We start from the raw sequence: 26072 nt of genomic DNA on the forward strand, positions 1-26072 counted from the left end.
AACGACCGCTGCATCACCAGGCATAACATCAGTCACATCTCCTCTGTCATCAATACCAATTACAGAAAAAAACAGCTTGTGAACCTACCACTCTTCTGAATTTTTTGGAACCTACTAAGCCTTGGAAGAGGGACTGGGATCCATTACAAGAGAAACTGGTGAACAATTACCATTACATACAAACGCACACACAAACACACACACACACACACACACACACACACACACACACACACACACACACATATTTATTGTTATTATTATTACAGCTTGATTATGTGCTGGACCGAAATCGCCCTGGCAGTGAAATAATTGTGAAGGAGAGGCAAGTGTGCCTTATTCGAGAAGAATTTTGGAGCCTTGGATTGTTGAGGGACATGGACTCCCATGTAAGCAGTCTGTTTTTTTATTATAACTTTTTTTTTATTAAAAACATTGACTTATCAAAGTATTTATTGCAGATTGAAAACGCCTGCATGAAGCTTATTTGTGAAATGGCTCGACAAATTGTATGTACTATAAAACATAATATTTATATAGATTGTTTTAACTTGATCCAAATAAAAAAAAAACAATTTCTAAACTGTGTGAAAATGTTCATGTCATTGTCAACAGTTTCTTTTTATTCATGTAGGGCAAGGACATATACATTGAGGACTTTTATGTTTCCCTGTGTGGAAAGAAACTCCTAACAACATTGTTACTGGATTACTGGTGCATGTATGTACTGTATTTACTGTGTGAGAAGTACAACCTAAATAAACAACATAACTGTCCTGATCAATTTCAGGAAGATGCAGACTTGAAAGACCTGTTAGCCTTTCCAGCATGGACAAATGCCAATGGACCAGACCACTTTGTTGTCTGTGTAAGAATATATTAAAATGTCTAGTGCATACATTAATTGGTATTGCAATGTGTGTGTTTCTAAAATAAAACACTGAAAAATCTTGGAAAAAGCAATAATGTTCAAATGAAATATTTTTACACCTTTAACATTGTAGATAATGATGCCGCTTCGAAGAGAGATGGTGTTTTTAGACTCTCTGTACGCAGAGCATGAATCATGATTTGGAGATGAGGAATACAGGGCAATTTTTAGGTCTATCAATAAACTAAGACGTTTCAGCCTTTATGTGATATATGGCTACGTTCCTATAGCCATTTCTATTTATTTCCTAACCGTGTATTATAGTTCTGTCACTTTTGGCTACGTTCCTATAGCCGTTTCTTGAACCTCTGGCTATGTTCATCTAGCCTTTTTTATGCATGGTGTTCTAGAGTTGAGGTGAGCTGTAATTGTTAGTATTACTACTAATATGTTTTGTTTACAGGAAAATTGCTTACCAAGTGGATCATGGGACATGGTCTGAAAAGACTGGATATGATTTTCCAGTGAGGAATCAACTTAAAAAAAATTATTATTTGGCTTTTACAACAATTAAATATTTTGTACATTATTCTAAAATAAAATTGATTTGCTTTGCCTATTTTAGGCTTTGCCACGTCAGACAAGAGGGAATGATTGTGGTGTTTTTGTACTCATGGTAAGATATAAATTAATTTAATTGATTTAAAGATTTTGTAAACATTGTAAATGACTGTGGCTTCTCTCTTTTCAGTACACCCTCTCAATGGTGTGTGGCATTGGGTTTCAATTCCAGGAGGTATTATTTTATTATTTATGTAACTTTATTTTGTTGGTGCTTTTCTTAATCATAGCTAAAATGTAACTATTTTAGTGTATATTATCTTGCTTTCTTCTAAGCAACATATCTTTTAAAAAAAGGGGCATGGTTATTGCAAGCACACCCAACATCATGTATTAACAAAAACATGTTGGTTAACTGTCAGACTAAACAGTCTTTCTTTCAGATGGATATGCCTATCATCCGTCAGTGGTGGTGCCTTCTACTCATAGAACAATTTTAAATTGATGGGTATGTCAGTATTTATTTATTTTTCTTGTAAATCTGTAAAATTCAAAATTTATATTGTGTCAATACAACAACTTGTAACATGAATAACAAAACATACTTAAAATCTCTCTTACCGGTGACCAGTATGTCACCGACTCGGTCCCAGTAACTCCCCTCGCTGGCCAGCAGAGGCCACCATCTCCGGACTTTTAGCATTACGTCATCCATCTACACCGATTGCGCATACACCTGATTGGAATCTGGCTAATGACCCACGTACCTATTATAAGCCACACTAAATTACTCGTTCAAGGCGAAGTCTTGTTTAGCCCCGGCCAGCATTTCTGAGCATTATCTCCAGCCTGATCTCCTGTGCACGACTCCAGCCTGTCTCTTACTTTGCTTCGCCTTCTGCCTGCCCACGACCCACGCTTGTTATACGGACTCTGACTCTCTCTCTGCCTGCCCACGAACCACGCCTGTTATACGGACTCTGATCCTTGCTGCCTGCCTTGACCCAAGCCTGCATAATGGATCCTGGTTCTCGCTCACTCCCTTCCACTCATGCCTGGTAACTCACTCTGTGTCTGTTCATCATCAGTCTTGATACCCATACTACTACTGTGGATGTGTGTGTGTGTGCACTCCGGTGCATATTGTGTGTTTGAGTGAAGTTGTGATTAATAAATACTGCATAATGGATCCCTCCGTGTCAGTCTCCTCGTTACACAGTAATTATGGATTTTGTCTTGTCTTGTTATTAAAAGCTATGGGCACAGATTTGCTTTCTGGACTGAGGAGGCAAGAAGTGTCTTGGATGGAAAGATTCTGCTCCTTTTTAGGGTGAAAAGAAAAACCACATCCAATCTTCCGGCACATGTCCAAGCAGTTCAAGATCGGGAAAGGAATGACAAAAGATTAGTGGACTTGATTATCACATCAAAATCAGCAGAGCAGCATTTGGTGGTATAGATGGTTCCACTTTAAATTACTCCTCTAGACCAGTGGTTCTCAAAGTGGGGGTCGGGACCCCCCGAGGGGTCGCGGGGCAATGAAGGGGGGTTTCCTGGTGATTTCCAAAAATCTATTTATTTTTATTAAACCATAAGAATTAACATATTTTATCCATAACCATACTGAAAATAAAAATAGTCGTTTATAGTTAATATATACTATATAGTAGCTTATAGTTACTAGTTCTATTGGATTGCGACCCCATGGGTAATTACATTATATTAAAGGCAGCAATAGCGTCAGATGCATTTTGATTTTATAACATCAGGTTATACTTTCTGGCACATTTAAAGCACTGACACAAATTTAATTGGTGTGTCTGCGTCATTGCTTGCAAGGTTTCTGTATTTATAACCACCTCAGAGGATATTGGGGGTCGCGAGTCACTGGCATTGTTATTTTGGGGGTCGCGGGCTGAAAAGTTTGGGAACCCCTGCTCTAGACTCTGAGTATGGTTGACTTAAATATAGTCAGGTGACAATTTAACTATTATTTGCCAAATATAATTAATTACTTGTGCATTTACATATGAAATATAATTTCCTTCTATGGCCCAAAGGATATACTCGGTGGGAAAAGGTCAAATTGGTTTCCACTAAAACCCCGTTCTCAAGTGGCTGTCTACATTGAGAATGAGCAGTCCCAGTCAATCATTTGTGACTACATCAGAGGGATTCTTAATAAAACCAAAACACAGCTGACCTTCAATGATGAGGTGGAGTTCATTTGTGGATGTCTCCTCCCAGAGGTAATCACAAAACATGTATGTACATGAGCATGCTTATGTTCTGCAGTGTGTGTTTTATTTTATTAATTGGTTTATCTGTATGTTTGTACAGGCCATAACTCATGGCATTTCCGAGTTACAAGGCTTGTCTTGGCAGGAGGCTGAAGATGTCTTCCTCCAGGGCCCCATTTATCACGCAAGGTATGTTTACATTTTTTTTTGTACAAAAGCTGTTAAGTTTTTATGTTAAACACAATTTCTGACAACAGCATTTATTTTTTTTAGTGAAGTTGAGGAATTTAACAGAAGAATTGCTCGAGAAATGAAAAATCTTCCTAACAAGAATGTAAAGCATTTTATTTTATTTTATATGTAATAAATACATTATTAATCCAAGTATTGTTTTTCACAATTTTTCTCTGCATTTTTTACAGCTCGATGACTTGTAGGACCTCATGAAAATTTATAAAAAAATAAAGTTTGGTGTGAGAAAATTACTCCGAGTACTATCATTTATTCTGTGAATAATAAGATAATGTTCATTCCCTCAACTCAATACTAAAGAGTTTGATAAATCCTTAATGATTTAAAAACAAAAAACAACAACAAAAACAATAAATGACTGAAAATATTTAAGTAACTGAACAATATCTATTTACAAATACAGTTAATTAAAATACAACAGACTTAATGCATTAAATCATAATCTAGTATGTTTAATATTTTATATAATAATGTATTCAATCATAGTGCAATATTTTATAGTAGAAAAATAGTGTAATTTACAATTTATAAATCAATGAATTCAGGTTAGGCAATTTTTCCAACAGCAGGTGGCACTGTCTGAGAAAACGATAGGTCTGGAAGTGCTGGTCTGAGCGAGTAGGTCTGAGCATGCGGTTGGGTCTCGGGGCCTGCAGCTTCATAATGTTGCCACAGAGACTTAGGGAATGGTCACCTACAGTGGTAGAAACGCGGAACTTTGTCTAGACACTGTTAACAGTGATACCTTCCCTACCCGTGACAATGTTCTGCTAAATCCTGATTTCATCTTGTAACGCTGGACAGAATGTGGCCCAGGATCTTTGTCCAGTGCACGTGTTAGCAGTTGCAAGGCAGCAAAATGATTGATCCGTCCCTGGGTGGGCTTGAACCACCAACCTTTCAGTTAACAGCCAAACGCGCTAACCGATTGTGCCACAGAGACTTAGTGAAAAGTCACCTACAGTGGTAGAAACGTGGAACTTTGTCTCAAAAGGTCTGCTATATAAACCCTAATGTAAGTTTGCTGAGAGAGAGAAAAGTAACAGAAACGCCCAACGTGGGGCTCGAACCCACGACCCTGAGATTAAGAGTCTCATGCTCTACCGACTGAGCTAGCCAGGCGGATGAGGAGTCCCCACTAGAACTAGACACTGTTAACTGTAATACCTTCCCTACCCGTGACAATCTTCTGCTAAATCCTGATTTCATCTTGTAACGCTGGACAGAATGTGGCCCAGGATATATGCCCAGTGCACGTGTTAGCAGTTGCAAGGCAGCAAAATGCCTAATTTGTCCCTGGGTGGGCTTGAACCACCAACCTTTCAGTTAACAGCCGAACGCGCTAACCGATTGCGCCACAGAGACTTAGGGAAAGGTCACCTACAGTGGTAGAAACGCGGAACTTTGTCTCAAAGTCTGCTACATGAACCCTAATGTAAGTTTGCTGGGAGAGAGAGAGAAAAATAACAGGAACGCCCAACGTGGGATTCGAACCCACGACCATGACATTAAGAGTCTCATGCTCTACCGACTGAGGTAGGCGGGCTGATGAGATGAACTTTTAAGAGCTAAACACTGTTTACAGTAATACCTTCCCTACCCGTGACAATGTTCTGCTAAATCCTGATTTCGTCTTGTAACGCTGGGCAGAATGTGGCCCAGGATCTATGTCCAGTGCACGTGTTAGCAGTTACAAGGCAGCAAAATGCTTGATCCGTCCTTGGGTGGGCTTGAACCACCAACCTTTCAATTAACAGCCTAACGCACTAACCGATTGCGCCACAGAGACTTAGTGAAAGGTCACCTACAGTGGTAAAAACGCGGAACTTTGTCTCAAAAGGTCTGCTATATGAACCCTAATGATAGTTTGCTGAGAGAAAGAGAGGTAACAGAAACGCCCAATGTGGGGCTCTAACCCACGACACTGAGATTAGGAGTCTCATGCTCTATCGACTAAGCTAGCGGGAATGATGAGAAGCTCTTTTAGGAACCAGAAACCGTTTACAGTAATACCTTCCCTACCCGTGACAATCTTCTGCTAAATCCTGATTTCATCTTGTAACGCTGGACAGAATGTGGCCCAGGATCTATGTCCAGTGCACGTGTTAGCAGTTGCAAGGCAGCAAAATGCCTAATTCGTCCCTGGGTGGGCTTGAACCACCAACCTTTCAGTTAACAGCCGAACGGGCTCACCAATTGCACCACAGAGACTTAGTGAAAGGTCACCTACAGTGGTAGAAACGCGGAACTTTGTCTCAAAAGGTCTGCTATATAAACCCTAATGATAGTTTGCTGAGAGAAAAAGAGGTAACAGAAACGCCCAATGTGGGGCTCTAACCCACGACACAGAGATTAAGAGTCTCAAGCTTTATCGACTGAGCTAGCCGGGCTGATGAAAAGCTCTTCTAGGAGCTAGAAACCGTTTACAGTAATACCTTCCCTACCCGTGACAATGTTCCGCTAAATCCTGATTTCATCTTGTAACGCTGGACAGAATGTGGCCCAGGATATATGCCCAGTGCACGGTTTAGCAGTTGCAAGGCAGGAAAATGCCTAATTCGTCCTTGGGTGGGCTTCAACCACCAACCTTTCAGTTAACAGCCAAACGCGCTAACCGATTGCACCACAGAGACTTAGTGAAAGGTCACCTACAGTGGTAGAAAGTCAGAACTTTGTCTCAAAAGGTCTGCTATATGAACCCTAATGTAAGTTCGCTAAGAGAGAGAAAAGTAACAGAAACGTCGAACGAGGGGCTCGAACCCACAACCCTGACAATAAGAGTCTCATGCTCTACCGACTGAGCTAACCAGGCGAATAAGGAGTCACCACTAGAACTAGACACTGTTAACAGTAATACCTTCCCTACCCGTGACAATCTTCTGCTTAATCCTGATTTCATCTTGTAACGCTGGACAGAATGTGGCCCAGGATCTATGTCCAGTGCACGTGTTAGCAGTTACAAGGCAGCAAAATGCTTGATCCGTCCCTGGGTAGGCTTGAACCACCAACCTTTCAATTAACAGCCTAACCCACTAACCGATTGCGCCACAGAGACTTAGTGAAAGGTCACCTACAGTGGTAGAAACGCGGAACTTTGTCTCAAAAGGTCTGCTATATGAACCCTAATGATAGTTTGCTGAGAGAAAGAGAGGTAACAGAAACGCCCAATGTGGGGCTCTAACCCACGACACTGAGATTAGGAGTCTCATGCTCTATCGACTGAGCTAGCGGGGATGATGAGAAGCTCTTTTAGGAACCAGAAACCGTTTACAGTAATACCTTCCCTACCCGTGACAATCTTCTGCTAAATCCTGATTTCATCTTGTAACGCTGGACAGAATGTGGCCCAGGATCTATGTCCAGTGCACGTGTTAACAGTTGCAAGGCAGCAAAATGCCTAATTCGTCCCTGGGTGGGCTTGAACCACCAACCTTTCAGTTAACAGCCGAACGGGCTCACCAATTGCACCACAGAGACTTAGTGAAAGGTCACCTACAGTGGTAGAAACGCGGAACTTTGTCTCAAAAGGTCTGCTATATGAACCCTAATGATAGTTTGCTGAGAGAAAAAGAGGTAACAGAAACGCCCAATGTGGGGCTCTAACCCACGACGCTGAGATTAAGAGTCTCAAGCTTTATCGACTGAGCTAGCCGGGCTGATGAAAAGCTCTTCTAGGAGCTAGAAACCGTTTACAGTAATACCTTCCCTACCCGTGACAATGTTCTGCTAAATCCTGATTTCATCTTGTAACGCTGGACAGAATGTGGCCCAGGATATATGCCCAGTGCACGGTTTAGCAGTTGCAAGGCAGGAAAATGCCTAATTCGTCCTTGGGTGGGCTTCAACCACCAACCTTTCAGTTAAAAGCCAAACGCGCTAACCGATTGCGCCACAGAGACTTAGTGAAAGGTCACCTACAGTGGTAGAAAGTCAGAACTTTGTCTCAAAAGGTCTGCTATATGAACCCTAATGTAAGTTCGCTAAGAGAGAGAGAGAAAAGTAACAGAAACGCCGAACGAGGGGCTCGAACCCACGACCCTGACATTAAGAGTCTCATGCTCTACCGACTGAGCTATCCAGGCGAATAAGGAGTCACCACTAGAACTAGACACTGTTAACAGTAATACCTTCCCTACCCGTGACAATCTTCTGCTAAATCCTGATTTCATCTTGTAACGCTGGACAGAATGTGGCCCAGGATCTATGTCCAGTGCACGTGTTAGCAGTTGCAAGGCAGCAAAATGCCTAATTCGTCCCTGGGTGGGCTTGAACCACCAACCTTTCAGTTAACAGCCGAACGCGCTAACCGATTGCGCCACAGAGACTTACTGAAAGGTCACCTACAGTGGTAGAAACGCGGAACTTTGTCTCAAAGTCTGCTACATGAACCCTAATGTAAGTTTGCTGGGAGAGAGAGAGAAAAGTAACAGAAACACCCAACGTGGGGCTCGAACCCACGACCCTGAGATTAAGAGTCTCATGCTCTACCGACTGAGCTAGCCGGGCTGATGAGAAGCTCTTTTAGGAACCAGAAACCCTTTACAGTAATACCTTCCCTACCCATGACAATCTTCTGCTAAATCCTGATTTCATCTTGTAAAGCTGGACAGAATGTGGCCCAGGATCTATGTCCAGTGCACGTGTTAGCAGTTGCAAGGCAGCAAAATGCCTAATTCGTCCCTGGGTGGGCTTGAACCACCAACCTTTCAGTTAACAGCCGAACGCGCTAACCGATTGCGGCACAGAGACTTAGTGAAAGGTCACCTACAGTGGTAGAAACGCGGAACTTTGTCTCAAAAGGTCTGCTATATGAACCCTAATGATAGTTTGCTGAGAGAATGAGGGGTAAAAGAAACGCCCAATGTGGGGCTCTAACCCACGACGCTGAGATTAAGAGTCTCATGCTCTATCGACTGAGCTAGTGGGGATGATGAGAAGCTCTTTAGGAACCAGAAACAGTTTACAGTAATACCTTCCTACCCGTGACAATGTTCTGCTAAATCCTGATTTCATCTTGTAACGCTGGACAGAATGTGGCCCAGGATCTATGTCCAGTGCACGTGTTAGCAGTTGCAAGGCAGCAAAACGCCTAATTCGTACCTGGGTGGGCTTGATCCACCAACCTTTCAGTTAACAGCCGAACGCGCTAACCGATTGCGCCACAGAGACTTAGTGAAAGGTCACCTACAGTGGTAGAAACGCGTAACATTGTCTCAAAGTCTGCTACACGAACCCTAATGTAAGTTTGCCGGGAGAGAGAGAGAAAAGTAACAGGAACGCCCAACGTGGGGCTCGAATCCACGACCCTGAGATTAAGAGTCTCATGCTTTATCGACTGAGCTAGCGGGGCTGATGAAAAGCTCATTTAGGAGCTAGAAAACGTTTACAGTAATACCTTCCCTACCCGTGACAATGTTCTGCTAAATCCTGATTTCATCTTGCAACGCTGGACAGAATGTGGCCCAGGATATATGCCCAGTGCACGGTTTAGCAGTTGCAAGGCAGCAAAATGCTTAATTCGTCCCTGGGTGGGCTTTAACCACCAACCTTTCAGTTAACAGCCAAACGCGCTAACCGATTGCACCACAGAGACTTAGTGAAAGGTCACCTACAGTGGTAGAAAGTCAGAACTTTGTCTCAAAAGGTCTGCTACATGAACCCTAATGTAAGTTTGCTGGGAGAGAGAGAGAAAAGTAACAGAAACACCCAACGTGGGGCTCGAACCCACGACCCTGAGATTAAGAGTCTCATGCTCTACCGACTGAGCTAGCCGGGCTGATGAGAAGCTCTTTTAGGAACCAGAAACCCTTTACAGTAATACCTTCCCTACCCATGACAATCTTCTGCTAAATCCTGATTTCATCTTGTAAAGCTGGACAGAATGTGGCCCAGGATCTATGTCCAGTGCACGTGTTAGCAGTTGCAAGGCAGCAAAATGCCTAATTCGTCCCTGGGTGGGCTTGAACCACCAACCTTTCAGTTAACAGCCGAACGCGCTAACCGATTGCAGCACAGAGACTTAGTGAAAGGTCACCTACAGTGGTAGAAACGCGGAACTTTGTCTCAAAAGGTCTGCTATATGAACCCTAATGATAGTTTGCTGAGAGAATGAGGGGTAAAAGAAACGCCCAATGTGGGGCTCTAACCCACGACGCTGAGATTAAGAGTCTCATGCTCTATCGACTGAGCTAGTGGGGATGATGAGAAGCTCTTTAGGAACCAGAAACAGTTTACAGTAATACCTTCCTACCCGTGACAATGTTCTGCTAAATCCTGATTTCATCTTGTAACGCTGGACAGAATGTGGGCCAGGATCTATGTCCAGTGCACGTGTTAGCAGTTGCAAGGCAGCAAAACGCCTAATTCGTACCTGGGTGGGCTTGATCCACCAACCTTTCAGTTAACAGCCGAACGCGCTAACCGATTGCGCCACAGAGACTTAGTGAAAGGTCACCTACAGTGGTAGAAACGCGTAACATTGTCTCAAAGTCTGCTACACGAACCCTAATGTAAGTTTGCCGGGAGAGAGAGAGAAAAGTAACAGGAACGCCCAACGTGGGGCTCAAATCCACGACCCTGAGATTAAGAGTCTCATACTCTATCGACTGAGCTAGCCAGGCTGATGAGAAGCTCTTTTAGGAACCAGAAACCGTTTACAGTAATACCTTCCTACCCGTGACAATCTTCTGCTAAATCCTGATTTCATCTTGTAACGCTGGACAGAATGTGGCCCAGGATCTATGTCCAGTGCACGTGTTAGCAGTTGCAAGGCAGCAAAATACCTAATTTGTCCCTGGGTGGGATTGAACCACCAACCTTTCAGTTAACAGCCAAACGCGCTAACCGATTGCACCACAGAGACTTAGTGAAAGGTCACCTACAGTGGTAGAAACGCGGAACTTTGTCTCAAAGTCTGCTACACAAACGCTAATGTAAGTTTGCCGGGAGAGAGAGAGAAAAGTAACAGTAACGCCGAACGTGGGGCTCGAACCCACCACCCTGACATTACGAGTCTCATGCTCTAGCGACTGAGCTAGCCGGGCTGCTGAGAAGCCCTTTTAGGAACCAGAAACCGTTTACAGTAATACCTTCCCTACCCGTGACAATATTCTGCTAAATCCTGATTTCATCTTGTAACGCTGGACAGAATGTGGCCCAGGATCTATGTCCAGTGCACATGTTAGCAGTTGCAAGGCAGCAAAATTCCTAATTCGTCCCTGGGTGGGCTTGAACCACCAACCTTTCAGCTAACAGCCAAACGCGCTAACCGATTGCACCACAGAGACTTACTGAAAGGTCACCTACAGTGGTAGAAACGCGGAACTTTGTCTCAAAGTCTGCTATATGAACCCTAATGATAGTTTGCTGAGAGTAAGAGAGGTAACAGAAACGCCCAATGTGGGGCTCTAACCCACGACGCTGAGATTAAGAGTCTCATGCTCTATCGACTGAGCTAGCGGGGATGATGAGAAGCTCTTTTAGGAACCAGAAATCGTTTACAGTAATACCTTCCCTACCCGTGACAATCTTCTGCTAAATCCTGATTTCATCTTGTAATGCTGGACAGAATGTGGCCCAGGATCTATGTCCAGTGCACGTGTTAGCAGGTACAAGGCAGCAAAATGCTTGATCCGTCCCTGGGTGGGCTTGAACCACCAACCTTTCAGTTAACAGCCGATCGCGCTAACCGATTGCGCCACAGAGACTTAGTGAAAGGTCACCTACAGTGGTAGAAACGCGGAACTTTGTCTTAAAAGGTCTGCTATACGATCGCTAATGTAAATTTGCTGAGATAGAGAGAGAAAATAACAGAAACGCCCAACGTGGGGCTCGAACCCACGACCCTGACATTAAGAGTCTCATGCTCTACCGACTAAACTAGCCAGGCGGATGAGGAGTCCCCACTGGAACTAGACACTGTTAACAGTAATACCTTCCTTACCCGTGACAATGTTCTACTAAATCCTGATTTCATCTTGTAACGCTGGACAAAATGTGGCCCAGGATATATGCCCAGTGCACATGTTAGCAGTTGCAAGGCAGCAAAGTGCGTAATTCGTCAGTGGGTGGGCTCGAATCACTAACTTTTGGGTCATTATATCTTGTTTAATACCCATTTTATTCATTTATACTATTCATTTTATTTATTTACTCATTTATATTAATATGCGAATATGTCTCAATAAATAATTAAAATTTTGTTAATTAGTTGAGTGCTATAGGTCTTACAAAAGCCTCTTAAAACTCTTAACTGTACATAAGCTCATTGATCTCTCCATTTTTCTTCTTAAAATAGATCTCTAGTAATTCATCTTAATCGCTCAACTATTTTTTTTTTCAATTATTACAATGCAGTCTTTTGGTATTGCTTTTTTCAACTCATGACATTGTCTTTGTAATTTTGCTTTAACAACTCTTTTATAACCATCCTCCACAATTACTTTTAATGGTACAAATCCTTTTATTACTTCATATAATACATCTTTAACTTGTCTTAATCCTCCGTCCCACCATTCCTTAAAATATAAAACATTTCCTTCACTTAAAATTGTTGAATTCAGTAAAAGTGGTTGTTCTAGAATCTGCGCCCTTGCTTTTGGTATAATCAACACATTTTCTAAAAATCCCCCTCATGATTCTAAGACCTCAACATAAAATTTTGGCAGACCTGCTATCATCCGTTTCTTCATCTTCATCAATAAAACATTACATCCCATATTAAAATGTCCACATTTCTTCAAATAATAATCCAACACACTTTTCCAAATCACACCCATTTTCCCTTCCAAAAATCTTTGAATAATCTTAATTGTTAATGTTTTCATTTTTAAAAAACTATCCAAAAGTCCCAGACCTCCTTCTTTTACCTCCCCAATCAAAGTATAATAAGCAATCTTGGCTCTTCCATTTCCCCAAAAAAAACTTTAAAACTACATCATTTATTTTTTCATAGTATACTTCAGGCAACGCAGTTACACTTAACACATACCAGACCTTTGACAACATTAAAGCATTTAAGATGAATACTTTCCTTTTAACGTCAAATTTCTAGCTTTCCAAAATCTCAGTCTTTTCTTAATTCCATTTAAAACTCACTCCCAATTTAAAATATCTGCTTCATTAGAATCCATCCCTACCCAAATTCCCAACATTTTTGTATGTTCCTTTTCTTCTTTAAAGGGTATATGTTGTGTTATTTCTTTTACTATTCCCACCCTCATGCATAAACTTTTTCCAACATTAACCTTAGCTCCTGATGCTTTACAATATCGCTCTAAAATCTCCAACGATGTAGTATCATCAGCGTATTGATACACAGCTTCTCTGTTGTCATTGTTTTCTATTTGTATCCCTTTAATGCTTCTATCTGATTTTATTGCCAATCCCAGTGGCTCAGCTTCCACTGTGTATAATAAAGCAGTCAATGGACATCCTTGCCTTATTGATCTAGTTGGTTGAAGACATTCTGTTAAAAAAAAAAAAACATTTAATACAAGTTAAAATATCTGTATAAAAAAAAATTGAATCCATTTTCTAAAATTTTCCCCAAAACCAAACTCCTTAAGAACTGCAAATAAAAAATCATGCTCTACCCTGTCAAAAGCCTTCTCCAAATCTAAACCTATTAAAACACCCCCTTTCTCTTTTTCTTGCATATAGTAGACAATTTAGCTTACCCAATTCACCTGTACCGCATGTTTTTTCGATTGTGGGGAAAACCAGAGCACCCAGAGGAAACCCACGCGAACACTGGGAGAACATGCAAACTCCACACAGAAATGCCAACTGACCAGGGCACAGTACTGTGTGTGTGTGTGTGTATGTATGTATACATATATTGCATAAACTTTTCTAATATATTTATTTTTGTTTTATTATTAAATTAATTTGTAGTTATTTACTTTTTTTACGGTAAATAAAATTGTCATTACTATACGCAGTTTTTTCCTATATTTGTGTCTGCCTATTATTGTAATTGTATTACTTCTTGCTTGTTTATGCATGTAAAGCCTACTTGGTTTGCATATTTTTTGAACATTTAATAAAAATAAATAAATTAATAAAAATATAAAAATTAGATGTAGTATATAATCCCAAATCTTATTTTTTTAAAAAGTTGGTGGTATGGAGTTTCTTTTAAAATGTGACTTTCAGATTCATAAACTCATATTAGGCTAAAAAAAATCTCCTCTTTCAGTTTTTATTTGCCCACTTAATAATGCTGGTAAGTAATAGTCATTTATATATATATATATATATATATATATATATATATATATATATATATATATATATATATATATATATATATATATATATATATATATATAAAAACACACACAGTATATATACAGTTGAAGTCAGAATTATTAGCCCCTCATGTTTTTTTTTTTTTTATATATTTCCTAAATTATGTAAAAAATAGCAAGAAAATCTTCACAGTATGTCTGATAATATTTTTTTCTTCTGGAGAAAGTCTTATTTGTTTTATTTCAGCTAGAATAAAAGCAGTTTTTTATTCTAAACTTTATATTTAAACCATTTTAAAGACAAAACCATTAGCCCTTTAAGCTATTTTTTCCCCGATAGTCTACAGAACAAACCATCCTTATACAATTACTTGTCTAATTTACTGTCATCATGTCAAACATAAAATAAATCAGTTATTAGAGATTAGTTATTAAAACTATTATGTTTAAAAATGTGCCGAAAAAATCTCATCTCCATTATACAGAAAATTTTTATTTTTTTTTTACTTGTTCAAACTACTTAATTAAAATGTGCTGAAATAACACAATTATTGAGATTTCATTGGGACAACTTAATGTTCAGTCGACATACATTTTTTAAAAGTGTTAAGTTAACTTAATTTGTGTTGTGACAACATGAAAGAATCGTGTGGAACCCTGCACAAATATGGTGATCGGTTCTTAATAAGTTGAAGCACATTTCAGATTTTGCTGTATTTGGCTTAACCGTTCTTGGGTGGCTCGCCAATGTATAGATGACTAATGCATAAAATAAGTAAGCTGACCAAAGTTCTTAAAGGGAGAAGACTTTATTGAAGACAATATTAACAATGTTAGTTGATGTTAACTTGTCCATCTTCAAGTAACTTAAACCAAAGTACAGTCTGTGAGACACTGATGAAACCCCCCTGGAGATTACCCAACTGCTTTGGATGGGTCACATCTCTTGAGTTCCTGTAGGTTATTTGGTTCACACCTTACCAGAAGCAGATACTTGTTGCATATGAAACAAGCCAATACAATATATCAACATATAGAGTTATTTTGCCTTCTTGCAGCCCGATAGCAACTCTCACAACCTGGTACTGGGCTGTGACCCCTGATCTACACTACAAAACAGCTGGCAAAATCTTCACCCCTCTTCAGTTGAGTTTAAATTTTCAGGTGTTCAAAGGGTTTCATTATCAGTAACTTGATATGCATTCAAGAGTTCACACTTGTTTGGCATGCTGTCCCGGGAGAGACCTAAGCTCATAAGATCCTCAAGCCCTGGGCTCCCTCCCGTTAGCAGGACGAGAGGGGAGTGTGAGCTCAGGTAGATCGGCTAAAGGGAGATATAAGGCTTACTAAGAGCTCGACTATGGTGCCAATTTAATGTTCAGTTTACTTAGGTTGTGTGTTTTTGGACTGTGGGAAAAAACCAGGGGAAATCCACGCGAGCACAGGGAGAATGAGCAAACTGCACAAAAAGTCAACTGGTTAGCAGCGACTTTAACCTGCGACATTCTTACTGTGAGGCAACATTGCTAACCACTGGCTAATCATTGGCTGCTGTGTTGCCCAATCTAGAAAGGAGGGGGAGTAAGGGTGGGAGAGGGATTCTTCAAGACAAGGATAACTGAGTTAAGCTACGGTCACACTGGGCTTTTCCTCCCATAGACTTCCATTCATATGCACGCGAATGCGTCAGACTAGAAACAGGGTCATGCGTCAAGTTTCGCCGGTTGCTGAGGTGCAAAATTCATGCTTGGTGAACTCTGACCTGCGAAATCGCATCACTTGACTGCGTGAGACCAATCGAGGACCAAAACATGACCTCTCTGGACAGAAATTTAAACCATGGAGCAATTGCTCACTTTTTTAATTTCTGAAAATCTTGTTTGATCCCGCCCCTTTTAACAGCACCGTATGACAGAATTTCACAATCTCAAAGTCTAGTGTGACCGCAGCTTTGTGTTCTGGTTATCTATAGTGATTCAGGAATCATCTGATTGGTGAATCATGTTTTAGCTAATGCTGGACCAGCTGTGGACAATCATAGCACATGATCCTCTCAAAAGTAGTTTATAAATAAACCATGTCAATGAACAGCCAAACTACATGAACAAGCTGCCGTTTTGAATATACCCGTGTTTGTGTGGACAAGGCCTCAATGTTGAGGACTCTGCTCTGCATTGTGAAGCTTCATGTGAGTGTTGAGGCTTCTTTTACTTTTAAAGCCCTTTCCACACTTACAGCATCTAAAACGATCTTCTCTTGAGTGAATCTTCATGTGGTTCTTAATGGAGTCTTTGCGTGTGAGACTCTTTCCACACTGATCACATGTGAACACTATGGTTCCAGTGTGACCATTTATGTGGTTCTTAAGGCTAAATTTGGTTGTGAAGCTCTTTCCACACTGAGCACATGCAAACGGCTTCTCTCCAGTGTGAGTTCTCATATGGTGATTGAGTGTGCTTTTATGTGCAAAACTTTTACCACACTCTGTGCATGTGTAAGGCTTCTCTCCAGTGTGAATCCTCATGTGGATGTAAAGGTCTTGTTTTTGACCAAAACTCTTTCCACACTGTTCGCAGGTGTAAGGTTTCTCTCTAGTGTGAACTCTCATGTGAGCAATCAGGTTCGGCTTTTTACTGAAACTCTTTCTACACTGTTTACAGCTGAAAGGCTTCTCTCCAGTATGAGTTCTCATGTGCACTGCCAAGTTTCTTGCATGACGGAAGCTTTTTCCACACTGTTGGCATGTGCAAGACCTCTCTCCAGTGTGAATTCTCATGTGGATTTTAAAGTTTTGTTTTTGACTAAAACTCTTTCCACACTGTTCGCAGGTGTAAGGTTTCTCCCCTGTGTGAACTCTCATGTGAACATCAAGGTTTGACTTTTGACTAAAACTCTTTCCACACTGTTTACAGCTGAAAGGCTTCTCTCCAGTGTGAATTCTCATGTGTGCTGCAAAGTGTCCAGCATGATAAAAGCTTTTTCCACACTGTTGGCATGTGTACGACCTCTCTCTAGTGTGAATTCTCATGTGGGCTTTAAAGCCTTGTATTTGACCAAAACTCTTTCCACACTGTTCGCAGGTGTAAGGTTGCTCCCTAGTGTGAACTCTCATGTGAACATCAAGCTTTGGCTTTTGACTGAAACTCTTTCTACACTGTTTACAGCTGAAATTACACCCCAATTTGGATTTCCGAGGTCTTTCATTTAAGGAAGTCTTTTTAGTCAGTGTGGGTTTTTCATCAGTCATTATTTCTTGGGGTTGCTCAAACTGCTGTTTCTCATCTATTTCATTCTGTTGATGAGTCTGTTCTTTCATCAGATCTATAAAAAAAAAAAACAAAGTTAGCTTTAATATGAAGGCTCAAAGCGACAAGCAAGAAATGGATGTTTTCACCCAAATATTAAAATGACCTTACCATTTACTCTCCGTCATGTGGTTTTAAACTTTCCTTTATTGTGGAACACAGTAAGCCAGTAGCGTTTTTTTTTAAATATCTTCTTTTGTGTTTAACATGATCAAGAAACTCATAAAGGTTTAAAACCACACGAGGGAGAGTAAATGGTGAGGCTATTTTCATTTCTGCATTAACTATCCCTTTAAAAGTTTCCTACAATTACCCATTTTTTACAAGATGTAAAATAAGTCTTTGGTGTTCCCAGAATGTATCTGAGGTTTCAGCTCAAAATCAGATCATATACACTGTAGAATATTTAATTTTGGGGGTCAGAGGAAAAGCAAGCTCTTTTTGTGCCTGTGGCCTTAAATGCAAATAACCAAATGCACCCGCTCTAGATTACACGTGTTGTTTCCTCAATTGAGACAAATCCTGCATGTCCATAGCAATTTTGCATAATTCACGCTTATACTTGCAAGTTTGCATTATTGTATAAAACTTATGCAAATTCTTAATGCCACATTTACTTTAAGCTGGAGTGATGAGGAGATGGCAAGATGACATACTTTGTTACTTGTTTTTTATTTATTTGTACTTTTGTCTTTGTGCATGTCCTGAGGCTTAGCTGAAGACCTACTTGGTGACATTGTATATACCCGACAAGATGCAGAAATGCTATCTAAAAAGGTTACTTGCGGTTTGTCTAATCAGGGACAGTGACAACGTAAATATACAAAATAATATTGATAACCGAGGGTTTACGAATTTGAACTGTCTGTTAATGAACACCCAGGATTATTTTTTAACCCCAGGTATAGCATGAGCAGTGTGGAAGGTGACTACAGATAACCCAGAATTTATCCAGGGTTAGAATGACCCAGGGTTAACAATTTGAAGTGTGAAAAGCCCTAAGAATACTCAGCATCAGTACAATGACAAACAGTGACAATTGTCAATCATGTCATGATGACCTGGGGCCTGTTTCAGTAAGGAGGTTCAAGTTGATTTACCGAGAGATTAAATACTCAGAGTTTTCAATTTCAGAAAAACATTTGAGCTACAAAAGTCTTTCAGTCAAGAGCAGTGAGGGATTATCTCCTTTTGTTGTTTGATTAATGCTAAAAACAGTCGGCAGCAGGAATATTGCCCGCTGTCACTTTAAGAATAGTGCGGCTCTAATATGGTTTTTCTTTCACTTGTCTTTAGATTCTCAACTTGTTGTTTATTACACAAATAAGGGTTAATATGAATATTCACTAAACACAGCACTCTGACCCAAATTGGCATGTATTTGACCATTAAAGCGCTCAGATTAAGATGGCGTTAAATGTGTGTTCTATATGATGGAATAATCGTTTATCTCGATTAATGGTTTTTCATAATAATTAGAAGCCAAAATCGAAATTGAAACCAAATTTTTGATTAATTGCACAGCCCTATCAAGTGGTAGAGGTTGATATGACATTTAGAATGTAAGCAGGACTAAAAAATCTTTTTAGAACTAGTAATAATCCCATTAATCCAGTTACAATACATGTCCGTCAAAGGTTAGTGAATTTAAGGTAATTATTCATCAAGAAAGGACAAGCCATTCTGCGACGTGACTTTGTTCTTTGTGTAACTGAAATGTAGGCAATAGCTTACATCCATCTTATTCCATCCAAAACAGCGAATTAAATTTATGTGCAAAACTGGGATGTCACAAAAAAGATGTGCGAATAAAGCAGTGTTTCCATTCAGTGAATCAAAGAGAACAAAATAGTCTCTTCCTGATTAACAGGCCCCAAATATAAACAGTAAAAACAGAATTTCCTGCAGTAGAAGAAGCTACATGAATCTTTTCTTTATTTAATAAATGACTTTCACCTCAGAAAATAATGCTGGCACAAAATGAACACGTGTTGGCGTTTGAAGCAATGAGATGCAGAGAACAGACACTCTCGACACGCTCTGAAGGTCATTAATAATATAATAACATGAATACTGAAACGATTCAGGTGTTTTAGAATGACCAAAACAACATTTCAGATGTTTATACAGCCTGCTGGTTTGTCTATTCACACACATTTTCATCATTATATGATCTCTTGTAACAAACCCTTTTAAACAAACCAATTTTATGCTCAAAGCCTATCCAAAAAGCACATAAAAATAGGTGGCTGAATATGTAAGGCTAAGTGAGAAATATCGCTTTATCTTTTAAAAAGGGGAGGAGACCGACAGAAAACTCAGAGACAGGCTCTCTTGCTCTGCAAACAAGTGTGTTCATGACTATACATACAAAGAAAAACAATAAAATAAGAAAATATGACTTTGCTACAACAAGCAGCATTAGGCATGGGCCAGTATAAGATTCTGACAGTATGATAACCTTGAATAAAAAATATCACAGTTTTATGGTACTGTGATTACTCCTCTAAAATATATTCTTTTAAATGTCTCGGTAAAAAAAAAAAAAAAAAAAAAAAAACACTTTTTCCTCTTTGAACACAAAACATTTTCTTTTGAGAAACTTTTAAAGTATTTTGGAGCAGTAAACATGTCAGGGTAAATCATTCAATTGAATACTTGACTTCTGTTGTCTTCATTTGTTTTATAAACACAGATTTCTTTACAATTTAAAATGGCATCTTTGGAGATCTTTTCTGCTGGAGATACTGTTGTCCTGAAAATCTTAAAACAAAATGTAAAAAAAAAACAAAAACTTACATATAGCAATGAACGGTACAGCAGAAAATATTGGCAGTTTTAAACCTCGACTTTTTTCAAACTGCGTTATACCTTAAAAACGGTTATCGTCCCATGCCTCAGCAGCATAACATTGTTTTTAGGATCTAAAAAAAATTCTTTAATAAACGTCAAGAGCAAAAAGATTCCAATGGCGACGCCTGCTGGTACGTGAAGAATATGGTCAATACTAGGGTTGGGCATCTAAGCTATAATGCCGATCCGATACGCATCTCGATACAAAGAATACGATCCGATATATTAGCGATACATTTGTGACATATTGCGATGCAACATGATACGATTTACACCCATATCACGATACAATGCGATAATTCAGCACTAACTTATTAGATCAAGTTTAAGAGATTATGTAAGAAAGGATGCTGTGCCATTGAATGAGTTTGATTATTTATTAACAAAGCAAAACCAAGACTTTTTTTACAAACTGGCTTTTCTCTCAGAGCCAGAGTGTCAGTTTACAGTAGAGGGCCATTTTAGAACTTATAGCACATATTATTTAAAGATTTTCAAGATAAACAGAATGTATAAGTGCAATATATATTATAAATGTATATATTTGCTCTCTTATATTTTGCCACTGAATATTCAAAACTTAAGGTCGTAAACTAGCAGTGTTATGTTGCTTTGAAACATCACTATCACTGTAAACAACAGGCTAATAAAAATATAAATAAATAAAAATTAACAGGAGGTGTTTAAAACCTTCGTTCTCCGTGACACTAGGCTGAATATCTTTGCAGATGAACAATGCAATAGCATTCGTTATTGGTGTAGAGCGAGCAGAACTGTTGCGCATGGAGAAAACTTTCAATGCTTTTCTCACCAGTTTTGGAGCTGGTAGCTAAAGTTGAAGCAGAGCAGGAAGCAAGGGATGCTAACACTGGAAGATGCTTCCACAACAACAACGAGGCGCCGCTTCAAGTGAGATATCAGATTAGTCGTACTGCCCGTGTATTTTACAGATGCGCGGCACATTTTGCAAATTGCATCTGTCCTAAAAAGTCGTCCATCTTTTTTGCAAAATCCATAATGTTGCCATACTTTAGATTTAAAACTCAGTGGGGAATAAAATGTTTGTTTTGCTTCTCGCGCTTTCTGAGGGCGCTCCACTCGCTTCATCCGCACACCTGATACACTGAGTTGTAGTGTAAGTGTACACATCCGCAAATCCGTTGCTAAGGCTTACTTTATGTAGGTCGATTAAATTATGCGCCAAAAACAGGTTGACAACACTTGTTAATAAATAAAAAATACATTCTATATTAAAAATATAAGCTGTATCTTGGAAAAACCGATGCATCTCGCAAAAACCGATGCATCTCGATTTGCTTCCAAAATTTCATTCATCCTCTGCTGCTCTACCGATGCACTCGCATCGTGCACGCGCATGACCGCGTATCGATACATATCGGTTAATCTTCCCATCCCTAGTCAATACTGACGAACTTTACACTCAAATCTCTGCATATCATCAGCATGCTGTAATCCATTTCTTAAGCAGCAAAAGTCTTTTTTAGACTAGTTTGTTGGCCAGTTGTAGTCAGCGCAATGTTAAACGTTATTGTTTCACAATAGTTTGTTCATTTAGTCTCACGTCGCCCCACAGCAACATCATATAGTTTAGAATTATGTACAATGTTTTATAATAATTAATTATTTTATTGTCCATTTCATTCAGCATATTTAATATCGGGGGCATCCATGTTTTTTTTTATACTTTAAACCAGAGTTTCTGCAGGTTTCACCAAGTTAAATGTAAGACTTTTAAAGACATTTTTAATACCATTATGACAATTTTAGACTCATAAAGGGCTAAAGGCTAAGGAATTTTTCAAATAGCCCAGATGAAAAAGATTTTAATTTGCCCTATTTAAAAATTATATGATAATTTAATACATTTAATCATACAATAATATATTAATTAAAAATATATATTTTAGATATTTCTTAGCAAAAGATTTTAAATTGTGTGTAATAACAAGCAAGCTTTACTTGTATCCACACACTTTTTTTCCTAAATAAACTTCCTTTAAAAAAATAATTTAAAATGAACAAATGTTTTAAAAGTTTTAAAAACTATAACAAACTAAATCAACACAACAATCTGTCCTTGATGTCTTCAGCAGTAAATACATGGAGCACGTTTAAACAAATGTTATCGTAAGGAAAATTATTAAACCATTATGACAAATAGAGTTAAAATTACTTTTTTTTAATGAAAAGTTGAACGTTTTATTGAGATGGATTGTTGGTGATTGTGTGGGTTTTGGCCAGATTGGGTAGCAAAACATGAACAAAGGACAATGAAGACTTGTTTAAAAAGATTAAAGACCTAAAACACAATATTTCAGTAAATGTAAGACTTTTTAAGGCCGAAAATTTAGATTTTGGAATTTAAGACATTTTAAGACCCAGCAGAAACCCTGGTTAAACACAATAGCCCTGATAATTAGTTATTATAATAATGATGTAGTTCTAACTCAGATACTATCTGTGAGAGCTAGTAACAAGTTTAAACCCATAAAGAAGTTGATGAAAAAAGTTAATTTGGATCAATGTGACATATGCAAATGGAAAGTACTAAGCCAACACTATCACTGTAATAGCAGATATCTTCTATGAGAGTACTATAGGTCAAATATCCTCAGCTCAGTTAAAGTTTTTTTTTATTTTAATTAGTTGTTTTTATTTATTTTATATAGCACTGGTGCTCAAGGACGCTTTACAAACAGTAGGAGAACAAGAAAAGCAATAACCTTAAGAAGGTAGAGAAACTGGGAGACTAATAATATATAAAATAATGAAAAAAGACACGAGAACAAGTAACAAGAGAGAAACTCATTCCTGTCTTTCAATAGTTATGTTTCCATCCACCTATTTTTATGCACTAAAAAAAACTGTTTATGGAAACACCATGATGCAAAAAAAACAAAAAAAAAACAATGTATGCGCATAACTGAGTAGGATAAACGTTTTATTCTATAAGAAAAGATGAAAAATCACGATGGAAAACACGATACAAACTCCAGTGTGTGCATTAAAAAGGTCATGTGATTTTGTTATAAGAGATCATGTGATGATAAAAATGTGTATGAATGGACAAACCAGTCAGCTCAGTACATTATAAAACATCTGGGGCCTCATGTACGAAGACTTGCGTGGAGATCATACTAAAACATTGCGTACGCACAAAGCTGTAAATGTGTAAATGAAACACTGTGTACGCCGAATCCCACACATATTCTTTTGTACATCAGAATGAACGTGAAACTGAGCGCAACATGCACGAGCACAAAACCCCTCCCCTGCCTCCTCCCCCGTATGAATATGCTAATGACTCTACTTTGACAAAACCCTACGAAAAAGCAAAGGCAAAAGCAAGCAAAAAGAGAAACTTTGAACAGAATGTGAATTGGAGGTGCTGCTTTGGTGTTATTTGCAAGTTCGTTCTCCGGAATTAACAACTAAAGAAAAAAATAGAGTGGGGAGATTTTAGCTGATGCGGTTAACATAGTTGGGTCTGAACATCGCACTGTGGAGTTAAAAGAGAAATAGTGTGATTTATAGGTGTAAAATGCTGCAGCACCCTTAAAGGGTCACGAAACACCAAAACACATTTTTTGAGCTGTTGACAGTCGTATATGTGTCCCACACTGCTAAAAACACTATTAGGACACCTATATTTCACTAAAAAGTATAAATTGGTTGTTTTTGCGTTATTTCAAGCAAATTTGTACTTCCTGTTTTAAACAAATTTTTGAAGCTGCGTCACGGTCATGACATAATAGCCTGTATTCCAGCGTGCAGACTGGACGTCTGTGCCAGAGTGAGTCTTATTACGTTTTACAGTGTGATGCATTAATGCATGAGTAAAGCTTGGTTCAAACCAATCAGCACGCTCTATTGTGCAACTTCATTAATATTCATTTGTGTCACCGTGTTTACACCACAAAGACGTCACGTTGTGTTGGCAAAACAAGCGTGAAGTGTTGCTTTTATAGTTTGCTGCCGTTAAGTTTCGTTTTCATTTTCCCTCTGTGAGAGCTTATCTGGATCACGTGTGGATTACAGTGTACGCGACGCTCGACAACAATAACTTACGTGTCTAAGGGGGATTATTGTTTACCTGAGAGCTGTTCTCATCTGCAAACGCTGAAATCTGGATTCGCTTGTAGTATTCTCTCCATATAGACGTGGCTTTAGTTGCTGGTGATTGTCCTGTCTCTACAGATTTGGTAAGTGAGCGACCAGTGCTCTTTGTTATTCAGTTTGTTCGTATCGAATTAAGTTAACTATTGCACTGAGTGCAGAAATGTTAGCACCGCATTTTGTGACCGGAATAACACACGCGGCTTTCTGACGCTACCTGTCGTGTGCATCTAAGTTTCCGGGAAATGCTGAGTTTTTTTTTTCTCTCATTCGCCGTGCGGTATCAAATATTGCATGAAAAATACACGCTTAGATCAGTTCCTCGAATCAAATATCTCGTTTGTCGCGAGAGGCATGAATGAATTCCCTGAATGAAAGAGCCAAACTGCAGTTAAAGTCCAACATTTAATAATTTGGCAAATAATTCGACTACAGATGTCCATGTAGGTTAAACACCATCACTTTCTCCTGTCTGTGTGGGTGTGTATTTTGACTCTGAAACTCCCCCACCATCCCACTTTAGTTCCTCCGACACTCCCCCTAAACAGAGCTGGACACGCCCACTTTTCTGACTTTTTCCAAAGTAGAGGTCTGAAAACACCCTGCTGAAACGAGGGGGTTTCATGGCCCTTTAACAGTTTCATCGGCGCAGCTCGTAAGGCGTAGTCAACATGTTTAGAGACGTTTGAGCATGAACTCGGTTCGAATCCAGCGTCTAATGAACTCAGACACTTTGTAGAGAGGAATTTAACACAACTGCCTCTAGGAGTCGCCAATGGAAATAAAACAGACAAGAACAAAAAATGTGCGTACACCAGCCAGAAAGCTGCCGTGGAGCTCCGCACATTCCCACGTTCAGTTCATCGTTAGTAAATCCAAACGTGAGCGATTCTGAGCGTGAAACCTGGCGTACGCAAAGTTAATACATGAGGCCCCTGAACTCTTGTTTTGGTCATTCTTATACGCCTTACAGTTTAAGTATTAGTGTTATTATATTATTCAAGACCTCCAGAATTAAGAGCATCTTAGCCTCGCGTCTGACACCTTTAAACGCCACTACGCGTTCACTGCGTTTCAGGATTACCCTCTGAGGCGCAAGTTATTTATTAGATAAAGAAAAGATTAGCCGGATTTCTACTGTCGGGCATGTGCAAGCCAGGGCTTTTATCGGGCAGGGCCGGGCCAATCGCAATGTCTTTAATATGGTGTAAAGATTATTATGCGTTATTGAAACATCAAGGAGGATGCAGCAAAGTCACTTATGAATGAAAACTTTATCATTTTATGCAACAGCGTTACATTTAAAAAAGAAAACATAAGGGCGATCATACGCAAAAAATACTCCAGCCTAAAGCCTAGTTCACACTACAGGATTTTAAACATCAGCAGATCGCTGTGCCGTTCACACTACATGACTCGACTTTGTGTCTTTTAATCTCTGTGGTGTTCACACTACATGACACTACGTGAATGATCCACAAGAGGGGGGGGTCACACACTACATGATCTGACAACATCTCATTCCCCATCAGCTCATTCAAGCTACCAAACCACAGCCAATGAAATTTCGAGGGAGGAGTCGTCAGAAAAAGCTGAACACTAT

General features: G+C 39.3%; 2 protein-coding genes, 3 long non-coding RNA genes and 6 other non-coding genes across 14 annotated transcripts in view; 3 read left to right on the forward strand and 8 right to left on the reverse strand.

Annotated features, from left to right (window-relative positions):
* Positions 1-26072, forward strand: part of si:ch73-110p20.1 — a 592105-nt gene that overhangs the window by 317132 nt on the left and 248901 nt on the right.
* The window catches only part of LOC100535035 (uncharacterized), a 304783-nt gene that overhangs the window by 246836 nt on the left and 31875 nt on the right, over positions 1-26072 (reverse strand). The gene's annotated exons all lie outside the window — the stretch shown is intronic.
* LOC137489462 (uncharacterized) overlaps positions 1-26072 on the reverse strand; it is a 243196-nt gene that overhangs the window by 103238 nt on the left and 113886 nt on the right. For 2 of the 4 annotated variants that reach the window (XM_073948497.1, XM_073948496.1), the window contains exon 3: positions 14968-17495. The exons of the other annotated variants lie outside the window; for them this stretch is intronic. In XM_073948497.1, the coding sequence (XP_073804598.1) occupies positions 16324-17495 (1172 nt within the window). In that variant the 3' untranslated portion in view covers positions 14968-16323. Of the gene's footprint in view, positions 1-14967; positions 17496-26072 lie in introns of those variants that run through there. 4 annotated transcript variants of the gene reach the window in all.
* Positions 784-1706, forward strand: LOC101883981 (uncharacterized). The gene is made up of 4 exons (XR_661246.4): positions 784-868; positions 1335-1395; positions 1497-1547; positions 1623-1706. It is a non-coding gene; the product is annotated as an uncharacterized lncRNA (long non-coding RNA).
* Positions 2232-4155, forward strand: LOC101883231 (uncharacterized). Its single transcript, XR_002458551.3, has 5 exons — positions 2232-2885; positions 3493-3681; positions 3773-3861; positions 3946-4006; positions 4095-4155. It is a non-coding gene; the product is annotated as an uncharacterized lncRNA (long non-coding RNA).
* On the reverse strand, positions 4974-5046 carry trnak-cuu (transfer RNA lysine (anticodon CUU)). Its single transcript has one exon. It is a non-coding gene; the product is annotated as a tRNA-Lys (tRNA).
* On the reverse strand, positions 5216-5289 carry trnan-guu (transfer RNA asparagine (anticodon GUU)). Its single transcript has one exon. It is a non-coding gene; the product is annotated as a tRNA-Asn (tRNA).
* Positions 8176-8249, reverse strand: trnan-guu (transfer RNA asparagine (anticodon GUU)). Its single transcript has one exon. It is a non-coding gene; the product is annotated as a tRNA-Asn (tRNA).
* trnak-cuu (transfer RNA lysine (anticodon CUU)) lies at positions 8358-8430 on the reverse strand. The gene has a single exon. It is a non-coding gene; the product is annotated as a tRNA-Lys (tRNA).
* trnak-cuu (transfer RNA lysine (anticodon CUU)) lies at positions 9628-9700 on the reverse strand. Its single transcript has one exon. It is a non-coding gene; the product is annotated as a tRNA-Lys (tRNA).
* On the reverse strand, positions 10895-10967 carry trnat-cgu (transfer RNA threonine (anticodon CGU)). Its single transcript has one exon. It is a non-coding gene; the product is annotated as a tRNA-Thr (tRNA).

This window comes from Danio rerio, chromosome 4 (genome assembly GCF_049306965.1).
Source record: "Danio rerio strain Tuebingen ecotype United States chromosome 4, GRCz12tu, whole genome shotgun sequence".
Taxonomy (NCBI): domain Eukaryota; kingdom Metazoa; phylum Chordata; class Actinopteri; order Cypriniformes; family Danionidae; genus Danio; species Danio rerio.